This window comes from Rhipicephalus microplus, chromosome 5, assembly GCF_043290135.1.
Source record: "Rhipicephalus microplus isolate Deutch F79 chromosome 5, USDA_Rmic, whole genome shotgun sequence".
NCBI lineage: Eukaryota > Metazoa > Arthropoda > Arachnida > Ixodida > Ixodidae > Rhipicephalus > Rhipicephalus microplus.
The window spans coordinates 13,610,127-13,631,654 of NC_134704.1; the positions used below are offsets into that span (position 1 = coordinate 13,610,127).

The 21,528-nt window shown below is 46.7% G+C and overlaps 2 protein-coding genes across 4 annotated transcripts in view; one reads left to right on the forward strand and one right to left on the reverse strand.

The window, feature by feature from the left end:
* The first annotated feature begins 4,698 nt into the window (after positions 1-4,698).
* LOC142817669 (uncharacterized) lies at positions 4,699-6,100 on the forward strand. The gene is made up of 2 exons (XM_075894869.1): positions 4,699-4,926; positions 5,759-6,100. The coding sequence occupies exons 1-2, from the start codon at positions 4,714-4,716 to the stop codon at positions 6,032-6,034; spliced, it is 489 nt and encodes a 162-aa protein (XP_075750984.1). The 5' UTR covers positions 4,699-4,713; the 3' UTR covers positions 6,035-6,100.
* Positions 6,101-15,631: 9,531 nt separating this feature from the next.
* siz (Brefeldin-resistant Arf-GEF family protein schizo) overlaps positions 15,632-21,528 on the reverse strand; it is a 28,278-nt gene continuing 22,381 nt past the window's right edge. For all 3 annotated transcript variants that reach the window (XM_037426140.2, XM_037426142.2, XM_075894871.1), the window contains exons 8-12: positions 18,622-18,721; positions 18,335-18,456; positions 17,527-17,731; positions 16,170-16,225; positions 15,632-16,122 (exon numbers count right to left, since the gene is read on the reverse strand). In XM_037426140.2, the coding sequence (XP_037282037.2) occupies positions 15,880-16,122; positions 16,170-16,225; positions 17,527-17,731; positions 18,335-18,456; positions 18,622-18,721 (726 nt within the window). In that variant the 3' untranslated portion in view covers positions 15,632-15,879. The remainder of the gene's footprint in view (positions 16,123-16,169; positions 16,226-17,526; positions 17,732-18,334; positions 18,457-18,621; positions 18,722-21,528) is intronic.

A 21,528-nucleotide genomic window follows, 5' to 3' on the forward strand; every position in this document is an offset into this window, starting at 1 on the left:
GTACAACGTCTTTTGAAGTGCCATACACAGCAGAAACGCCCTGAGCGATAGCGCTGGCAGCAGTAACGTCGCCGTAGTGCACGCACCACGCATATCTTGTCCGTTGCGCTGTTGAGCAACATTGAGCCGATTCAATAGCGCAACGCCAGAACCACGTATCCAATAATAATAATGGGGCTTTATGTCCCAAAACCACGATATGATGACGAGAGACGCAGTAGTGGAGAGCTCCGGAAATATTGACCACCTGGTCAATTCTTGAACGTGCACTGACATCGCACAGTACTCGAGCCCACGACCTTTGGGGCAGCAGTCGAGCACCGTAGCCACTGTTCCACCGGGGCGGACAGCACTACGTATGCAGCGCGGCGGGTCGAGACGGAAGGGTTTCCACCCAAACGTTTTCTCTACTTTCTTATCTTTAAATCAAACCAACCACAGATGCGTACGCCCTGCGCAGTCATGGCCGGCCAGTGACGCGACGAGCGACGTCGCTGTGTGGGAGGCCGCCGGACGCCTGCTTCGCGAACTGAACGTGGCGGCGCTGGTGTCCGTGGTGCCTGTCGTCAAGAGCCCGACAGCGGTTGCCCTGGGTCCCGCGCAGCTGCTGCTCATGCCAGGAGACGACGCCTCGCAAGCGCAGCTGCTCTCCGACGCCGTGCGCGCCACGGTCACGTTCGTGTCAACCGCGGCTGACGCGCGCACGGTCGCTGAAGACGTCGTCAAAATCCTCTCCGACCTCTCCAAGGTGCGAGCAGTCGTGTGCAAGCAGCCGAACTACCAGAAGCAGTGCTAGCAAGGGAGATGAGGGGTGGGCTGTAGGAATTCCTCACACGAGACGTATGCATGAAATTAGCGCGAAAATGGGCGAACGACAAGGCGATGAAACTTACAGGACGCGTTTGGCGCTGCGTCTTGCCAGTTTGTTGGCCTCAAACTTTTTTTGCGCTTGTTTATCTGTCTAAAGACTGGTGTTTGTAACAATATTTAAGATCAGTGCCAGCAACCATGCCGATATAAGCGCCCGCCACACCTGGCTTCTCCGCAATAACAGTTATTTTGCGGCGAAGCCAGCTTTGTATTGTCTCACGAGCGCTGTAACGATATAACTTGCTACTGTTTTTATATCACCAGTGTCGCACGAAATAGGGTGCTTGCGTAAGCTTTGTACACTTTGCGTTTAGACAATTTAGCGTTTATATCACATTACTTGATCTAAGCGTATAGCTGCAAGGGGAGGGGGCCATTTAATCTCGATCGCAAAGGTGAGTTCAGCATTCACCGATCTGGTTAGTGCGTGACGTCAGCGTCTTCTGCCTTTCTATACAACCACCGACCACCTTCGGTCCTCTGTTGCATAATGCAGAAGCCTCAACGGTCTCGTTGCGTGGCCCCCTGAATGGAGCACGACAGGCGAATGAAGTGTTACAAAATCCGGCGTGCCATACGCCACTAGTGACTTTATCTCGTACGTCGGATATATTCAAAAGTTGTGACGTGACCAGTTCATCGCGCTGCCAAATTTGGAGGGCCGAACCCTGAAAAGATACCCCATGAGGTGCAAAAGGCTTCTGGACGGAAAAGGGGGTGAGTGACAGTGCAATCGACGGACTGATAAAGTTAAGGTGATTCAATACGTACAAGTCTACCTATACGTACAATTGTTGGGCGAGGTGGTTTATGCCGTTATGATTACATATCTCACACTGGTCGTTATGCCATGCAAGATGACTGGTATATTATAAAAAAGTGTGAAGCAGGTTTTTGCCTTCAAGTGTTACAAAGAGTCTAAAGTACTGTCGGGGTATTCACGCGAGCAGCTCTTCGGCGAACGATTGCCTTTCTTGGTTTTCGTTCACGTAGATCCAGGACGCAGCCATGTCGGCGCCCGGGCTCCTTTACGATACCCTGCCGCTGTCCAATCTGAGCGCAGGCGTAGCCGCACTGGTGCGCAGTGCGACCTCATCCTCGGCCGTCGCACCTTCTTCTGTGCTGGTGTTACCGGGAGTCGACTTGAAGTCGCTGTCGAAGCTGGTGTCCTCTGACGCGCTGCGGGTGCTGCACTACGTAGGCTTCCGAGCAGCCCTGTGGGCGGCACCGTTCGTGGCGACGCCTCCTGACAAACTCATCACGGCGCACATGCTCACTCGTCGGCCTCCGATTGCCGACAGGTGCGTACACCTCCGCTGTTTGAATTATTGCAAGTTGAAAGCACCTATCTTTCAGAAAAACGATACATAACCCTAAATATTCATTGACGTCTGTTTTTGCTCGTACCACTGCCTAAAGAAATAGCTTTTTCTACAGGAATATCGCTGGTTGGAAATCCTTGCCAACAAGTGCACGTCTTTTAGTCCGAGCTCGGCTATTAAGAAATTTAAAACTGTTCTTGTACTATAGTTTGTGAGGGTGCTATCCCAAGGTCGTTTGCGCCTCATGGTCCGCGCGTCTCGAAGATAAGCCACATTTAGACTTAACTATCGTAAACTAGAATAGGGTTAACATCCGCCGAGCGTAAGGTGGGTGTTGGCCTAGGTTAGGGTTAGCGGTGGCTCGAGCAACGCCGCCACGCGGCGGTGGCGGAGAGGCTATGCCGGCGCACGGTTAGGCAGCGCGCGAGGATGGACGTTTTCTTGCAGAGGATCCGCGGGTCGTTTCCCGCGGATGCGTCCCTCGTGGTGAGTCGACCGTCGGGGACGCCGTATTCACCGTAAACCTTGTGTTTGTTTTGTTGTTTTCTAGAGTGTAACTTGTATTGAAATACTGCATAAGGTTGTTGAGTGACGCGTCCCATTCTGCCGACTATATGGTCGTTGTATAAGCAAGTTAATAAGGGTGCACATGTTTGCCCGACCACGTCTGCTGTCTCCTTGTGTTCCGAGATAGCACGGCGCGCCCCATTTCGAGACCCCACAAGCCTCTCTATATGATGGCGATCGTGTTGGCAGAGTCCGAGTGAATTATTGTTATCATGTGAGGCCACACGATTACGCTACATATTTAGGAGATATAGGATGATGACGCCGTTCTTTCTCCACACGCGCCCACACACCAGCCTTTCTCTTTATTACATCTTGTAACATTTCGTTGTGGCTGTTCTTTTGCTTATTGTAGCTCCTCTTGCGATTGCAATATGCCATTTATCTTACAAGCGCACGTAACTCGCCAAAAAGAGTTTCTTGAAGAAAGCTTTTCCACAACACAATTTCTGTGAAGAAGCATACTTTTGATCTTAATTTTCTCAAGGAAAAGCATACTGTACTCTAGCAAGCACTGACTGAATGGGCTTGCATGTAATCAGCAGCCTTTCACTCCTTGAAAGCATGTCCACCACGACGCCACGCTTTTGCCGCGAGTCACTTGGCGAATGCACGTGCAGGCAACGCGCGTGCAGCCGCGCCGTGGGCCACGCTGTTCCGCTGGTGTACCTGCAGGCGATGCGCGGAGCCCTGGGTACGCTACATGTGGCCCGCATGTGGACCGACCAGCTGGAGGACCGCTTCCTGCGAAGCCTGCCGCGGCTGCTGCCGCAGCCAGGACCCGACGCGCACCTGGTAGCCAACAGCGTGCGACACACTCCGCTTGCGCGGTTTTATCCCGCGCGACTGGCGGACGCCAATAGCTGGAACGCTTACTTGCTCGCGCTGGCCGCCTCTATGGCCAACACCACGGGCCAACGGAACAGCACGCTGCTCAAGGTCCGCATGGCGGCCGCAGCCGCCGATCGGTGTGTGTGCTGGAAGACGCATCAGTTCGCTTCACAGCGTTGCGACCGCAGTCTGACGCTACGAAACTCACCCCTTCGTCTTATCTTTATAGAGGGCTTTGGCCGTATCGAAATGCGCAAGCGCGAAATGCTCTCTGATTTAGTGTTATTGCGTGGTTATTGTGTACACAGTGTATGTACGGATAAAACATGGTTTCGGACGTCCGTTTCAAAGTGAATATGGCATTGCTGTGAGGAGGATTTACTTCGTTCGCAGCAAATAGCTTCGCATACCTAAATTCGACGAGCGTATATTGTGAAAACCAAGCGGAGTCTCCGAGATCGCCTTCCATTCCTAACGAGGCCTAACAAAACAATGGCTGTTCATAATTGCGCAACATATAAATTTGCACCTTTAGTGCTAATGCTAAACGCAGGCAGTCTGATATCATTCGAAGGTATACGTGTAACCATAGGACGTGCGCAGGATTCCCATTCGGGAATTGGGGGTATGAAGTCGAAAGGTCGAAAGTATGCATTTTGCACCCCTCTTAGGTGCACTAAAGGTGGCCGCCACCCACTCTGCCCCCATTCTTGCGTACGCCTATGAACGCAACAATGCACGTGCATGTGACGGCAAAGCACCTTTGAGCGCTGTCGGTTGCGACGCTCGTGTCGCCGGTAGCATGCTGCCGCTTTCTGACTCGGCGCGTCTATGTGCACGCTGGATGGCGTTCGTACATGCAGTTCAGGCGGATGGGCTTTCGACATGCGGCCGACGTGGCTACCCGGGGGAGCCCTGCGGCTGCCGCCCGGGCTGTTCGGTTCCGTCGTTCCACTCAACAACTCGCTGCGCACTCATCAAGTGGCAAGAGTGACAGTGCGCTTGTACAGCGCCCTGGCTGCGCTACTCAGGTACACACAACTGCGTGCATCAACGCTCGGTAGGCAAAATGAAGACGCTGTATGTCCTGTAAGTGTGCACATGCATGTGTACCTCGGATTTCATGGCGCGCGCACACAGGGACATTCCGGGCGTGTTCGATTCACCGGTGCGCGAGTCTGAGCAGACGAATCTCCGCAGCGTGGCCGAATGCCTTCGAAACGACTTGGACACCATGCCGCCGGCGCTCAAGAGCGGCTTTCCGCCAGCCAAGGATCAGCCCTGGGCCCTCTTTGACCAGGCGGTCGGCTTAGCCTTGGCGCACGATAACCTCGTGGTACGTACAAGATCGAGGTGCCAGCGTGCATTAAAAATGGTGTTGCAGGGTGTCATTGCTTACTGCCTCACGAACAGATCGCCGCAAAGAACTTGAAAGTGATACGTTCGGAATCCTCTTTTTCCACGATGCTCCAGCGCATGCGCCACTTCCCCTATAGGACAAGTCACGAAACGTTTGTTCATCTCGGAGGCATCTACCAAAACGGCAGGGAAATGAATGAGGCGCATTAAAATGATGTGTCCGTGCTTTGAACACCCTCTCTTCGTACCAACGATCGAGGGCGCTGAAAGCTAACTCAAAGTTAAGTAAATACATATGCTACCTTTACGTAGGGAGCATATACAGTTACTGTAACTCAAAGGGGCGATGAAAACGGGACAAGAAGCGCGGCTTACGTGGTTCGACCGGGAGCGAATGCGCTGATATACGTACATACGCAGCTCACGATGCTCAAATCAAGACAGTGGCCGCGGTCATTTGGGTTATTGACACCATTTGTAGAGAAAAGAGAGGGCAATTTGTAGCTTTCTTTCAGAATTGTAAATTCCAGGCCGCGTGTTTGGCTTACATATTCTCGGTACCCTCGACTATCGGTTAGAGCACTCGCTTTCGCCGCCGAGCACCGACCAATTCTTCTTTCTTTTTTTTTTTTGATGTCGAGAGAGGCAGACACGTTTGCTTCTAGATATGTATTTGTGAGGGGGTAAGCAGTACGGCGCCTGTGGCTAGAGACATCGCTGTTTCGCCAGCAGCGACCTAACTGAACATACATCCTTTTAAAAGGATGCGTGCAATTTTATTTGGCAGTAAGCGACGGGTTTTGCTGCAGGATTTGCTGGACACTCGGCGCATCTGGGGCAAGGACCTGCGGCTGAAGGGCCTCGAGAATCTCTCCTCGGACCAGCTGTTCTTTGTGTACTACGCGATGGACAACTGCCAGCGGTCGGATGCGCAGGCGCAGCGCCGACTGCCGTGGCCGCTCGGCGGGCAGGAGCGCGTCAACGGGCCGCTACGCCATTGGGCCCCGTTCGCCGAACACTTCGGCTGCCGCGTCGGGCAGCCCATGGTGCCGCCCAAGCGGTGCTCGCTGCTAGAAGCCTCCTAGAGCTCCGTTGCACGCCGTCTCACATACGACGATTGCGATAGTCTGTGTTGATCAATAGTATCACTGCTCCCGTCATTCCTTGAAGCGGCCATTGCTGGCTGCACTATTTAGTGCGGTCTACAGATATCATCTAAAGAAATTATTCAACAACGAATATCATGGAACAGAGATGTCATCATCATTATAGACTTGACTGTGTCCCTTCGTATACGTCGTGTTTCATCCAGACAACTCTGCACGAACGGAAATAATTTAAATATGCATTGAATAACTGTACGATTCGATTCAGAAGTATGGGTACCTGCATTACCCATACTTCACGATTATTCTTTAACATTCGATGTAAACACGTATTCTAAAGTATATAAAACGCGATTTGAATGATTTGTTCAGCAAACGTGCTCTTTAATCTATCGTGCAACCAATTCACGTCTTGGTGGACAGTTTGGTGACAAAGTTGGATAAAAAATGTAAGGAACTGGCTTAAACTAAACACTTATGATTGCGTGCGATGCTAGATTATTTGATGGGAATAAATATCTCAAGGAACACTACTGCACTGGCAAAAAAACTAAAAATAAAAATTGAGAAGGCATTCCACTCTGAAGGAGGATCACCAGCTGCCGCCACAATAACCTTTAAAAGGGTCGAAGCTGGACTATTCTGAAGCCTAATTTGGTCACGTCTAGGTGGTTGCTACGCTTTATCTAGGTGATGCTAGGCTGTTTCTAAGTTGCTTCTCAGTGCAGTGCGGTTTGAGTTGAGTCGCAGTCACCAAACTAATGTACTCTGCAGACCAACTCATGCTGGAACCAAGCGTTCACACCCCTCGTAGATCTAGGGGCACATTTGCGTATGTAATAATTGCGGAGTTTAATGTCCCAAAACAACCGTGCAACTGAGGTTCTTCATTGTTTGCATATGGATTCCATCGCTTCAGGGTCTTCTAGCAGTTTTCATTACCTTTCGCATTCCCCAGTATTCCATCGCACGTACTGCTGAAGCGCTTCGTAAAGATGCCTCAGCGAAGCAGAGGTGTACGCTCACAGTGATCACTGGGTTAGAGAGACAATAGGAAAGAATGACTTGTTCTAAATTGATAAACTGCACTCTGAGAACTTAGTGAAGAAAATCAAGGGTAAAGTTTCACATTCAAATTTCGCGCCATAATCTCTGCACGAGACGTGAGAAATTCTACGAGGTATTTTTCGCATTTTCAAGACATAATCTCGAAACTTTCCACCACTTCGTATGCTTAGTTTATGGCACCCACAGATTACAATATACTTCACTTTCACCCATGAGAGGCCACTTAGAATCCAGTACTATAGTGTTTTAGAACCAGTACTTCAAGAATTGATTACGTCACAGTGCTTGGTGGAGTCGTCTCAAGGTGGCGTCTCCACCAGCAGTTTCTTTGAGCAAGTTTTTTCGCTTACCAAGTGTCGTCGTGGTGTCGTGCCACGGTAGAGTAGTGTTTTCGGGATACTGAAATTGTGCTTTACTGATACGCGAAAAAGCGTTTAGTTTTTTAGTGTTCCTTTAACGACGACAGTTTACTAAAGCTTTTGCTCGGCTCAATTGAAATTTGCCAAAGGTCCTGTCAGTAACTCCTCAAGATCTATTAAAGTTTAGCATGTCTTGTCACCTCCCTCATTGTTAGTGAACCAGCAGTGAATAACGGGATCGGTAAAATTTCTGTGTCACATATCCCTTCATGATGATGGTAGTTTTTGTACACATGGAAAGTTTTCACGGCTTTAGCCCCGCCACATCCAAAACTCACAAGAGACGAAGGGACCGACTATAGGCGTCTTCAAAGCAACACGTTCACACACGGCGTACTATTGCACCATATGAGGCCAACGTTGCACAGCTACATCTGCCCTCACTGCAATGTGGCAGACACTCTGGCGCCCCTCCTACTGCAGTGCAAAGTAAGCGTCCCAAGACTACGAGCAGCAGCACCAGATGCGGACCAAGACCTCCTCAGCGAAGCGTGGGAGGCTGCGATCTCCCAGCCGGACCGGGTCGAGCAGCGTCAACTAGTCGCTCGAGCCCGGCGGGCTGTCCAAGCCAGAGGGTTCCTGGAATAAGGGACCCTCCCACCTTCACTCACAAGCTTAATTCAATAAATGCTTTCTCTCTCTCTCTCTTTAGCCTCTACTTAGAGAATACGTTGGTGGTTTGCTCAAGCATTTGTTTTGTTCCAACCCACTACGAGTAATTGACCGTGAAACCAATTGATTGATATGCGGGGTTCGACGTCCCAAAAGCACCATATGATTACTAGAGACGCCGTAGTTCAGGGCTCCGGCATTTTCGACCACTTGGGGTTCTTTAACGCGCACCGAAATCTGAACAACGACTACCTTAGCCACTAGACCTCCACGACGGGGCGACCGTGAAACTGGCTACTAATACAGGGAAGTCTTACCGAATCCCGCGCTTTTTGTGCGAATACATCAAAGCAGATGACATGTACACTGCCGTCTACTGCTCCTGAAATGTGGCAATCAGTCATCTATGTTGAAGCAGGCAAAGAAAGTTTTTACTCAAACCGCCTGTCCAGCGGGCCCGCGAGGTTGCTGGCAGGATCGGCTTGCCGGTTCCTACGTGGGACTGAGCCGGCTGCGTGACCCAGTCACGTTCCGCAGGACCAAAATAGTCATTTTCCTCCCTTCCTTCAATGCTGCTGAAGGTTGGATGCGATTTTAGGGCCCAAGCAGTTTGTACAGACGGTAAAAAAAAAAACGGCAATGCATTACAAGCAATTGATTACTTGTAATCGGCTATATTTTTTGTTAATTTTGCAAATAATTACTGTTTCAAAACTAATGTTACCAGTAATTCAGTAACTAAGATATTTTTTGATTGATTACAGGCAAATACTTTCTTTTTTGTTACAAAATCAAGTTGCAGCCAGTTTTCTATGGCAGTTCTCAACCTACAAAATATGGGAACGCTCCTTATGTACCCATCGTCCTGCAAGACAAGATCCCCACAGTTTCGTTGTCACATTTTTTTTGCTTTACCTGCAATGCCTTAGTCGAGCACCAGCAACAAATAGCGTGACTTTTCATATAGGACATGAACACTAGCACCAAAGCACTTCACAAGGACGAGCTGGTGCGCAACGGGCAAGGTGTTTCTACTTTATATGTTACCACCCTTCCTTCCAGCACATGCATCGAGAGAGTGTTAAGTGTAGCAGCTCCCCTCTTAAAGAAAAAAATATAAAAGACTATGCATTGACAGCTTTAAAAAAATAACTGCCACTGAAAGTTAACATGCAACAATAGAACACAGAAGCCTCCAAGCTTTTTCTCTACCATGTAAGACCAATAGTTCGTTGCAGTTTAAGTAAACTTGTGTTCCGTTAGGTCTACAAACTTTCAAAGGCAAGTAACTTAAAAGTACTCGATTACATTTCTACAATTCCTCAGTTACTTTTGTGGCACTGAAATAGACAACTGCAATCAATCCCTTTTTAAAGAAAGTAATTGTAAATAGTAACTTGTTTTCTGTAACGCATACAAGTCTGGCTGCAACGGGCAACACCTAATAATTATGTGTAGCTGAGTAGTATAGCAAGGGGTGGGAAAGAAAGGTGAAAAGGAAAAGACTAGCCAGGCCATGACCAGCTAGCTGCCCACCAGCTCTGTTGTGACCCAACCTGGCGCAACCTAATGCAAGCTGTGCTGGTTTTTTTCAGACAGAAGATGATGAAAAATCGGTAACGTGAAAATTTGGGCAAGTTGGTGATGCATGGTGAACTACAGCGCAACACCGAGTAGAGGAAGATCGGAAGGAGGACACAGCACCTGGTGTGTGCTTCTTCCAATCTTTGTCTCAGTGTTCAGCTGGGCTCATCACGATAATAAAAAACTTAAGCAATTATGCATTTTTCACGTGCTGATAACAAATATAAACTGTGTTAACAGCAAAGGTGCTCCAAGTGGAGTCTATGCCATCTGGACGTCTGTCCTATGTCATGTGACCAGAGAAAAAGTGAATAAAGAAATAAAATGAAATAACAATGATGGTGCTTGAAATGAGATTAAGCTGTCCTGGTGTTGTATGCACTAGCGCAAATAATGACGCTGAAAACATGTCTTGGTCTACCCTCACATACAGAGCTTTCCAACAGTTTTCTCAGCATGAAATCGACAGCGCTTTTTTTTAAGTAGGCAGCACAATTAGTTTTATAACAAATTATTAATGAAACTATCATTTAATCACACATTCATTAGGCTGGCTGTATGGATCCTACTGAAATAAATGTCGCTGAATGCCATATATACCAAGGAGTATAACAAGCATAATTTTATGGTTATAACTTTCCAAGAAGAGAAGTTAAGCTTGGAAGTTCACGCTGCCAAAAAGTTTTTTTCTCACCCGTTTTGGTAAAAATTTAAGTAAGAGTTGATTCCCTTTTGCACTCTATTTATAAACGTTCAGTCCTTCAGCAAAACAAAAGTAATCAGAACAGTGTGCCAAAGCTGGAATAAGCTTGTCAGAAAACTAAGCATATAATTGATAATAATAATATTAATAATAATAATAATATATAGAAAAATAAATAGAGAAAACTGAGAAAATAGAACTTGATTGGTAACTGATGTTACATAATATGCAGAATCTAAACTTAAAATTTTTGAAAAATCGATTTCTTCAATAGCTGGGTTAACCGAATGAAATTTGCTACATTTATTCAGTTTGTTAGTATTTAAAATCCCCAGGAAGATTTTCATTATCTGCATTAAAATAAAAGGTTTACAATTTATGAGAACATACTTATTATTATAGGGCTTATTCACAATTTTGCTTTGTCAAATATAAAAACATCTGGCAAGACTGCCAGAGAGTAGGTCTAGCTGATGATGCTAATTTGATTGTTTTCATTGAAATTTGGAAGCAAAATAAGCAGATACAAATATGAGCAAATTTTTTTAATGATTTACTTTACAATTATCGAGAATTAGTTTGGTAAACATTACAAGAAAACAAGTAGCATCACCGGCTACACCAGCTTTTGGCAATTTTGTTGCATAGCTTTTTGTGTTTGACAAAGAACAAGTGCCAAGAATTCCCATGAAAGTTATATACATGCTAGAATATGTTGTAGAAATTGCACATATTTTGTTCTAATGCACCTATTAAAAATGTAGTTCGAGATTTTCGTATTTGCAGAAAAAACTAATTAAGAATATTAAATTTTATCCTATTCACCGAACTATTATGCTTAGAGACCTACATCGTAAAACGTTTCAAAACCTACATCTCCCCTTATGTTATTTACTACTTGTAATGCAAGGAGCTAACTTGCAATGTTGGTCCATTACTGTAGCACCATGTGGTCTTTATCAGACTCTCTTGACATACAATTTGCCATACTTGCCGCTGAGAGCTTTGAGCACCGCAATTGAGTACGACTCCCACATGGACATTTCCGTCCATACTTAGTACCAGAAATGAAGTGGTGTGCAAGGTGTAGATTGCATTCATAAGTAGATCCCTGATGTCATCATGCTTTTCAGCAAAGTAATGTACCACTTATGTGCAGAAACCTTAACTGTGCACATTAGTACACTATCAGATTACAAAACCAGATGGGTGTTTTATTGCAATTATGGACACTGCACACTTGGTAAGAGAAAAATACACAGTGGCCCGAGCTGGCATAAAAAACACCCCAAATTATTCACTATCTGAATAGTTTTCATGGCAGCAAAATATCAACCAACTAGTGCCATTATTCCGGAGTAAAAATGAGTTAACAATTGTCAAGAACATGTCGTGGCATATTTGTGAAACAAATAAACCACGATTTTCAGTGATAGAATTTATCATGTTTCACAATTTAAGTAGGAATTGGAATTATAAAATGCCACAAAATCGTAAGAAAGCTGGCATGCTACACCATTTTATGAGAAGCCCGATACTGTGCCACAGAGGCATTCGCTGTATATAGTCCATTATTTAGTGTCACCATGGTGGAAATTGCGTGGGCTTTTCCCCTTATTTCTGCCATTATCATGTCCCAACATGCCTCCCCTCCTTCACGGCTTGTTCATGCTGGGGGAGGGGGAGTGACGTTAAACCCTCTCACTCGGATATAAACTGTGGTGCTGTCCTCAAGTATTTTGGGACGTCTCGCACGCGCGCTACAGGAGTCACTTGGAAACATCTCTGGTCAACGAAGGGTGCGCAAGCCTCGTTTGAACTCGCCAACGGTGCCTTGTGCCCGTGGCGAACGCTTGCCTTTCGTTGCCCCTTCCGAACGCTAGGCCGAAGCGCGGTATGATGTGTGCGCGCGTGGTCGACCATTACCTATCAAAGCCGACGCGAGCGGAGTCTGCCCTCACTCAAGCAATCGGGCCCTGCTGTCCCTAATCGTGAGAGAGCAGACAGCATAGTCGCGAGGACCTGTTTCCCTCGGCAGCGTGTCACCGTGAACCCTTCTGCACAAGGAGACGTGCTTGCGGCACTCTTGGTGTTGTACTTTTGGCCCGTGGTGTGGATAAGACTCGTTTGCTCTCCCGCGGCCTTTTTCACCAGGCGCTATACTGCGTTTGTTGGTGTTGCGACTTTTGTTCGAGAGCATTGCTGTGTACTAGCCGCGCTGTGCTTGGCACCTTGGCTGTTCGAATGCGCATGTGCAGCGGCGTTAGTCACGCAAGACGATGGTGAACGCGGGCCTGTTGCTCGCCAAGACCCACACAAGTGGCTGCACTCCTTTGACACACGTGTGCACTAAACCGTACTTCGCGCTTGAAATTGCAGTCGTTACGGTGTAATGGCATTTGAAGTTTAATCTGCGCATATTACGCATGTGGTAAAAAGTTCACACTGACCTGCGAGAAGTCGTGGCATCGCTCATTGTGTGGTGGCACGTTTGAGTGCTTTAGTATGCGAGCAGAGTTCTGTGACCTTCCAACACGGTACATGAGGCCGTTGACTGATTTTGCTATAATTCGGCAACCACAGTTAGTGAACAGTGCTACTTACATGTCCTATCACTCTCCGCCAATTTTAGAGTGCTCATCTATCACCGTTTCGGACTACACCTCCTTGCAAATTGACTAGTTAAAAAAAATGCTCCATGTCACTTTCTGTATTACATATCAGAACGAGACATTGACTGGGTAGCCAACAATTGACCCGGTTAACCCCTCTCCTCCTTGACTGGCAATGCAAGCTAGAAAAAAGGATCTCACCGGTTCTAGTGAATAAACTCCACATTGGCAGTCCTTTGTTAAAAAGAAATCTTGCAATTATGCATGCATGTTGCTGGTACAGTGCTTCTTTTACAATACAAATTATGAGTACATTCATATGGGCTTTCCCTTTAGGTTTAGTACCTTTCAATTTTCTAAACAAATGTGACCCTTCTGTCTAATATAATACAGGGCTGGTACACTACTTTCATTAGAATATGGCGTCTTGATCATTCTGAATTTATGCAATTTTCACGGGGTCCAGATGAACCATTGCGCTGCGTACCACAGTGCCATGGTTCAGCACTCTGCAAGAACGTGCTGTTGCGAATCGTCAAGTGAACCAAGTTTTAGAATATACGAGGGTCACACTATTAAATACAGAGAAATCTCATTATTTCGCACATGCTTAATTAAAACTTCCGGTTAATTCGAACTCACGACGAGGTCCCATCATAGCTATGTGTATTCCAATGGGGCGAAATTGCCCGGTAATTCGAACGTGCAAGCACTTGCAACGGTTAATTCAAACATACCGCGCTCCGTAAATACTCTTAGAACCCCGCCCAATCCCGCGCGGACACTTGCGACACCTCAACGCTACGCACAAAGGAAATGAAAAGGAAAGAAAAGGCTGTGGTAGAATGTTTGCTTTCTCTCAAATGCCTATCTGCGACGCGCTCGTGTCACGCTTTTCTCTTTTCCGTCCCTGCCACGTAAATATCCTTTTCTTTCCAATGCTGTGTGCGAAGAGAGAGAGGGCAAAAAGAAAGAAAAGAAAGCCGATGCTGGGTTGAATGAATGTGCGGTTGAAGGAAAAGAAAAAGGCACTATCTCCTGCAGCCCTTGCCCCTTGCGGGAGCACGGCTCTGCGCCTTGGTGGTGGTGGTGGTGGTGGGGGGGGGGGGGGGTCGGGTCTCTCACGCATCATTGCCACGCTTCCCCTTTCCCGTCCCTGCCACGTAACCCTTCTTTCAACGATGACCGCGAGAAGAGCAAAAAAAAAAAAAAAAGAGCTGCTGTGGATGGAGTGTTGTTTTTTTCTCAAATGCCGATCTGCTTCTCTCTGCCTGTAGACGCTCCTTTCCAGTCACGTGCTGGCCATGCTGCGGCTATGCAGTCGTTTTGTCATCGTTTTTAGAAAGTGTCAGCGCTGGGCATTTCCGCGCACAACTTCTTTTGCCAGAATGCTGAAGCCGAAGTAGAAATGCTTTGCAAGCTGCGTGCAAAATTGATTGACTCGCTGCAAGGAAAACGTATGCAGACGCGCATCACCGATTACTTCAATTAATAACGGATGTTCTGCGATTTGTGAATACCTAAATGTAAGTCTTCTGAAACTTCCCCCTAATGTGTTAGCTCAATGCACATGCGCCACTGCATGAAGAGCCCTCCGTTTATTTAGCTTTCATTAACTCAAACAAATTTTCGGGCCTCTGAGTTTGAATTATCAAGATTCAACTGTAATTCAATACGCTACACTCCCCATATTGAACATGTGCACCTTCAATGGCTGCACATCAGGCAAAAGTACAATCACTACATCAAAATATGCGTTGGTGAGCTTCTTTATGTGCACACATATTAAGATGCGAAACACTTACAAACATTTAGCCCGAAATGGACCGTTTGCATGCATTGACTGGAAGCAATATCCTGCACACTCCATATACTATACCGTTACACAATATACACACAGTCTCTGTAGCGTATGGTGGGATGAAATGTCAATACTCGCACATTTATGATATTCTGAACACTCACTAGACATTGACTTTCTGCATGTAGCTGCGCACATAAAAGTATTCTGTGATATGCCAAGAAGGCCAGTTTCCAGCATCACATGACTGAGATATCTAGAAGTGCAAGTGGGCAAAGTGCACAAAGTGCATTCACCCGCAATCTCTATACACGTTCACATGTTCAATTTTGCAGCTGCTGCATTCACACCGGTAAAAACTCAGTAAACAGTAGGAATAAAGGGTGCCAGATTTGTGCCACTAAAATTTGCAAGTGTGCCACTTTCTTGCAGCACGCAACATGATCTCGTCAGTCCACACAATTTGTTCGACTGCTTATGTGCTAAAAAAAGTGCAGCTTTGAATTACCACAAAAGAGAACTGCATTTCTCTGCATAGTGCACTTTTTTCCCCCTCCTTTTATGTACACATGCTGACATGCAGTAACAGCACCGGCATGCCCTCACATTCCTCCAAACAGGCACAACAGGGGGGCACCAATACATTAACCGTAGTGGTGGAAGAAAACTGCTTTGCGCAAGGCCACTGCTCTCTCTCTTTTCATGGAAAGGTCTCGACTGTGGCCACAACGTTTTACTAGCAACACCAAGAGCAGGCTCACTGCACCACACTTGAGCTGAGTGAGCAAAAGGAATGAGGCCTTTATTACAATTTGGGAGGGGGAATGCTTTAAGAGCAGGGAAGTTCTCTTACAAAAGGGGGCAAAGGAGAAGCGGGAGAGGTCTGTAATATGTACTATATATTAAAACGCGAATCTTCTGCTGTACATAAAGGAGAGGCAGATAGACAGTCACTTTGCAAAATAAAATGGCCTATCGCGTATGTACACTGGGAGACAAGGCGGGCAAGATGGGTAACCCGCCGCCTATCCTGGTGGTTCCGTCATTGCGGGCACTTCCGAGGTCGCCGCAGCTGCTGCTTGGGGTGTGGAGGTCACCGCTGCGGTGTGGCGACCCCGCTTGCCAAACAGGTTTCCCAGGAAGCCGTGCCGGGTCCCGTCGCCGACGCTGGTGGCTACTGCTGCTGCTGCGCCATCCGGATACTGGACCGTGTGGGGCGACGACTCCTGGCTCACCGAACTGGTCGCCGAGGACTGGAAGGAGACGGACTGGAGGCGGGGCCCGTTGCCAGCCGCTCTGTCTGCTGCCAGCTCACCATTCCACTGTCCAGAGAACCCGCGCTGCCTCGACGAACTGGCCGTGCCGCTGTTTCTGCAAGATTTAAACAACACTTGTACAGGCTTGCAGAGAGTGCGTTTAGTGCCTGAAACCAGGGAAAGCAGGACAGCACAGCAGATCTAAATTCCTTACGGCCCTGCAACTACAGGCCTTATGAAATACCCATTTTAAAGCCTTATTCTACAGTGCCCACGAGTTGTTGCAAAATTGCTAAATGTAAACAGAATGTAAATAGAATGCGTGGCCAAAAAAGAAAAACAGTGGCATAGCTCTTTCCAATATCTAACTAAATAACTGGATAACTTTTCATGGTCATGGCTGACAAAGTTACTGATGTTTAGAGATGCTCCTGCATTAACAGTCAAGTGGTCCATTAAAGTTTTTTTACACTAAAAATAACAACATGCACCAGATGCACAATGTGTGCTCGCTCCATGCACTATTTTGTTTTACCATGGCTGCAGACGTACTGTAGTTACTCGCATAATCCTCCCACTTTTTTTGCCAGAAAATCGATGCAAAGTTGGGGGTGCGAGAATTACGCGCGGAAAACTTTCCACGAAAACGCAGAGAGCGAAAAAGAAAACGAAGTGGCCGCAAATCAGGATTCTCACACCAGCAACTTACAGCAAGCTTTGAGAAGTACTAATTACAACTTAGCTCAACAATAAAAGCAGAGGTTCAACACAAGGCAAGATTTATTTGAGACACAAAAAGTGGAAGCAAATAGTCGAGAATTAGAATACCATACGCAAAGCTTGTGGGCGTTGCGGGCGTAGCGGTAGCGCTCGGCGCTCAACAGGGGCCCTCAAAAGGTAAGCGTAGGACGTCAGCTATTTAATAGAACCGTCCGCAGTTTCTTCTGAAGAAATAAAGTTTACCATCAATCCCAGCTTTATGCACACGGCAGGCCCAACGCGTCTTGGTGGCTTTCAGCTGCCGTCACCAATAGCGAATACAAAACTCGTAGGCTCCGAAGGGCCTATCGGCGGCCCTGTTGCCGTTGTTTAGCGCATGATTTATCACTTGCAACTTAAAGCAGCCGTGTGGCTTCAGTATCGCCCCATAACGTGCCAAGATTACCGACACAACATACAAAACACGCCGCAACGCGCACTGGCCACTTCGGCTTGGATTGGATTGAATCTCCGTGCAATAGTGCGCTTGATGCTTAAGAGATGGCGCCAGATGGTGTGCGCTATCATGGCTGAAACGAGCAGATGACATTATTGTGGCAGTTTTCGGGGGTGCGATAATTACGCGATTAAATATGGTATAGCTGTTGATGAGCGTGCTTTGTGTTAGAGAGAGCCCTCAGTAGTGAAAACACTCACGCTGGTCGTGCAGGTCGAGTAGCGAGTTGGAGAGGGCCGACCGCTTGAGGCAGGGGCTCTGGGCCAGTAAGCTGCTGTCTCCGCCGTTGCCCTCCCCCGTTGCTTCCATGTCGGCCAGACCCGAGTCTCGCTGGTCCCAAGGACTGCGCAATGCCTGCTGCTTCTCGAGTTCTCCCTCAATGCGCAGGCTCTCCATCTCATCCATCTGTGCAAAGCAATGGTTATCATATACACCACAATGCCTTTACTTGTCACTTGCACCTTATCAAAGCAATAAGTCAAGTTACACTTCCTTAGCATTAAAACAAAATATAGAGCACGAGGCCAGGCATATATGATGAAACTAGGCATTTCTTTCACGGATACGAGAAGGGGAAGGGGCACAGTCTGCCCTTAGCACATTTCCGTACTGTAAACAGTGCAGCTGTAGAACTTCTAGTTGCCGTCCCTTAAGGGAAAGTGACGTAGGAAATCACTGCTAAAGCTGTGGCTGTTGGCTGTGGTTCTGGCAGTGATGACTTAGGCTAAATAGTGAGAACCATGAAGCGGCGAATGTACGTTCCTGGCCCACCAGAGAGGGTGTCCTACCACGAACACCGGCAAAATAATGATATCTACACAACTCCAGGCAGAACCTTTGCCTTTCATCCAAAATTTAGCAGTGGTAAAAACACTCCCTCAAATGACAGCAACTGGAAGTTTTGCTGTGGCACCTTTGGGTAACGGAAACGTGCACGTAGGACGCTTAAGCCCAAAAACAGGCGGTCAACCCGCTCTGCGAAATCACTGTGAACAGAAGGCTGCTTGCCTCAAGAATGGACTCCCTCAGGTCGTCAACAAATTTGCACCGGTCGTGCTCATTGCGAGCATTCAGGGTCATCAGTGCCCTGTCGTCCACTCGCTGAGTCAGGCTGATCCCGTGTGGGTAATCTGCAGGCAAAGGGGTTAAAGCACAGCTAACCAAAACACTGAAGCCTTACTACTACTACGTGTCTTGGAGCAACGCCTTGCCACTTGCAGTCCACGACACATGCACGACAGGTGAAATGGGAGGAGGTGCCAACTGCGCAAGGCCACGCTGAAGGTTGTACTCACAGGGTGCCTCGAAAAGGGCCACGTTCATGCCACACAGAGGCAGTGACTGTCGGAAGGCATACTGGACACTGTTTTTCTTCTTGCTGAATATCTTAGTCACCTGGGCAGAGACCATCACATTCTGCACACACAGTTCACGCTACACACAGGCAGTCGGTAGGGACTAAACAGAGAACCTTGAACCAGACCACCAAAAATTATGAAGTTTATCATAGCCACTCTATTTTTGAGTAATCATTAGAGGTACTCTGCTTGCTTACACCAATGCCATAACAGCAGCGCTTGCTTACACCAATGCCATAACAGCAGCAACTTCCATTCACACACGTTCGCAAGTATGGAAAGTGCAGAGTTTTAGGACTTGCTATGACTGACAGGAAAAACACAAAGATGTCGTTTTAATGGAAACAGAAGTGCAGCATTAAGGGCTACAAAAGTGCGCAATCACACTCCACTAAGGCCTGAATGAGTCAATTTTCAGAGCAAGTTGTGCTAAAACCAATGTTTGCTTCACACTACGCGTTCATAGTGACAAGCACCGGGAAACGCCAGGCCCGTGGAATAAGTGCAGCACAGTCCATGAAAGCTGGAAGAGTGGCATATTTGGAACCTGTAGTAAAGACTCCTGGGGCTGCTAACTACCAAGGTACTAACAAATCATAATTCTTGTTCAGGTTGGTAAACACCCACTACACCATTATTTGTCATTTCGCAGAGAGGCAAGGTACCCATAACACGTTTGTTATGTGCATTAGGTTGATGCGGTAGCTGATGACAAATTATGACTGAGCTATTTGTAATGCATTGAAAGCATTTATCAATCCACTCATTATGCAATTTGCATAGTGTGACACCTTGCTACAAATTTCTCACAGTGTGAAGCTTGGTTGTTATTTTACTCTTTTACCATGCTACAGGCACTGTCCACTGACCAGAGGCCGCTGTGGTGCTCGCACTGGCCCATCCCAAGTTTGCCTACATTGGCCACTGGGAGCGCACAGAAAACAGACGCATGCACACTTCCCTACCTATCATTTTTGGCATAATATCAGAGTAGTTAGAGATACAAAATCTTCACATATAGCGAAAACTCCAAAGCAGCGAACTTGATAAGCTTCAAGCGACAGCAAAGCTTAAAGTTCTCAAAACCAGCACTTGCAATGCCTTCCAAAATCACCTGTAGCTGACACACTTTAGTATAAGCTCCAGGTTCGTGTCAAGTGCTTTTAATTATATGTTCACTAAATTGAACCACTGCTATTTATCAAGTCCAATGAACAAAACACTTTGACCTGTCAGGCACCACGAAAAGACCACACTAAAATTATGTGGAGGTAAGAAAACAATTCATATTGTATGGACTTTGATCAGTCACTAGACTGTTTTACAACATCACATATCAGAAGTTTCGGTCACCATTTTGCTTGGACTATACAAAATTCCTCATAGTTTAATCACAAGGCACCTCCATGGTTTGAATGCTCTGTGTGCCAGTCGGACACATAAATCCCACTTTTCCGCCTGCAGAAAAAATTTTTTCCCCCCATCAACTGTTGCAATTTGCACAACGTTAAGTCACTCACATCTTACATAAGTCTTCGTAATATCGAGAAAAATTCTCTTACAATGCTTCTAAAGGGGAGATGTGGTGCTACAATAGCATTAAATTTCGGTGAATTTTTCATGATAGCTTCTGAATTTTCCACTTTTTGGTGTAGATAGAACCTACCAATCAGAATGCCGGATAATTTTCTTTTTTTCTGGATTTCCTGAGAGATCATATTAGCTTCCACTCATCTCGCCTTGTTATAAATTTGCGAAATGACTTTGACTAATAAATGCACTGAAACAATCCCCTATGAATCGTCCTGCTCATCTCTCAGCACAATTGCAGATATTGATGCTCAGAAATATTTTTTAGATGTGAAACGTCTTATGGTCGAGCTAGATTCGGTCTGCGGCGTAACTACTCCTACTGCAAATGTGTGTTCCCTCCCCCTTTCTCTCCGTTAGGCATCCTTCCCCCTCCATTCCTACACTCTCCCTCTCTCGTCTCGCTACGCTAACAGCAAGTTTCTTGATTGAAAAAACCAAATGCTTGCTCTGAACAACTGTTCACCAGTCACCCCGACATATAGGCACTGGATTTTGACCACTAAGGAAGTGGAGGTGGGAGATTTATCCTGTATTTTGTTGAAAAATAAAAATTTGCAGCGAACCTGTTAACTAAAAGCAGATTATGGGTTTCTATGTAGAACCGGAGTCTTCTGTTTCTCATTGCCCATTAGTAGCGATTGACACGTTCCAGTAGGAAACACGGATCTATCACTGCATGCTCTCTGCCTCTCCAGGTTTCTCTCCTGCGCAACGTCGCGATTAGCGCCAGCGTCAACACCACTGCCAGTGTAAGCGTTAGCGCCTGCTGCTTCGCATCCACACATGGTTCTATTTAGTGCGAGATGGTGTAATTTTTTCTTCATGTCATATACCCATTGAAAAGTTAAATGCAGGCACATGTTCAGGGACAACATCTGTACTCTACAATTTTGACAGCAAAAGCAAGAATAGCCAAATGAACGAAAAAAAAAAATGTCTTGTACATGCAGTGAAGCGAGCTTTACACGAACAGACCACAGCACTATGAAGGTTCTCAAGAGGCGGAACTGCAGCTGGTGACGTTCTCCTGAAATGAGGTCGACACAACTTTTGAGAAGTGATGCTCAGTGCCACTTACTTTATCCGTTTCATTTCAAAATACCCATTTATCCAATAGTGGGATTGTGTCCTCATTAGACAGTCGAACAGTGATTTCCCAATTAAAAACAAAAAATAGTGAATCAGTGAGACATATGCAGTGATTGATAGAAATGCTTTGTTACTTTTTGGAAGATGCTTTAGAGCAGGAAA

Coding starts and splice junctions, on each gene's coding strand:
- LOC142817669 (XM_075894869.1), top strand. CDS start 4,714: ATGGCGCGCGCACACAGGGACATTCCGGGCGTGTTCGATTCACCGGTG. Junction 4,927..5,758: donor TGGCGCACGATAACCTCGTG/GTACGTACAAGA, acceptor GTTTTGCTGCAG/GATTTGCTGGACACTCGGCG.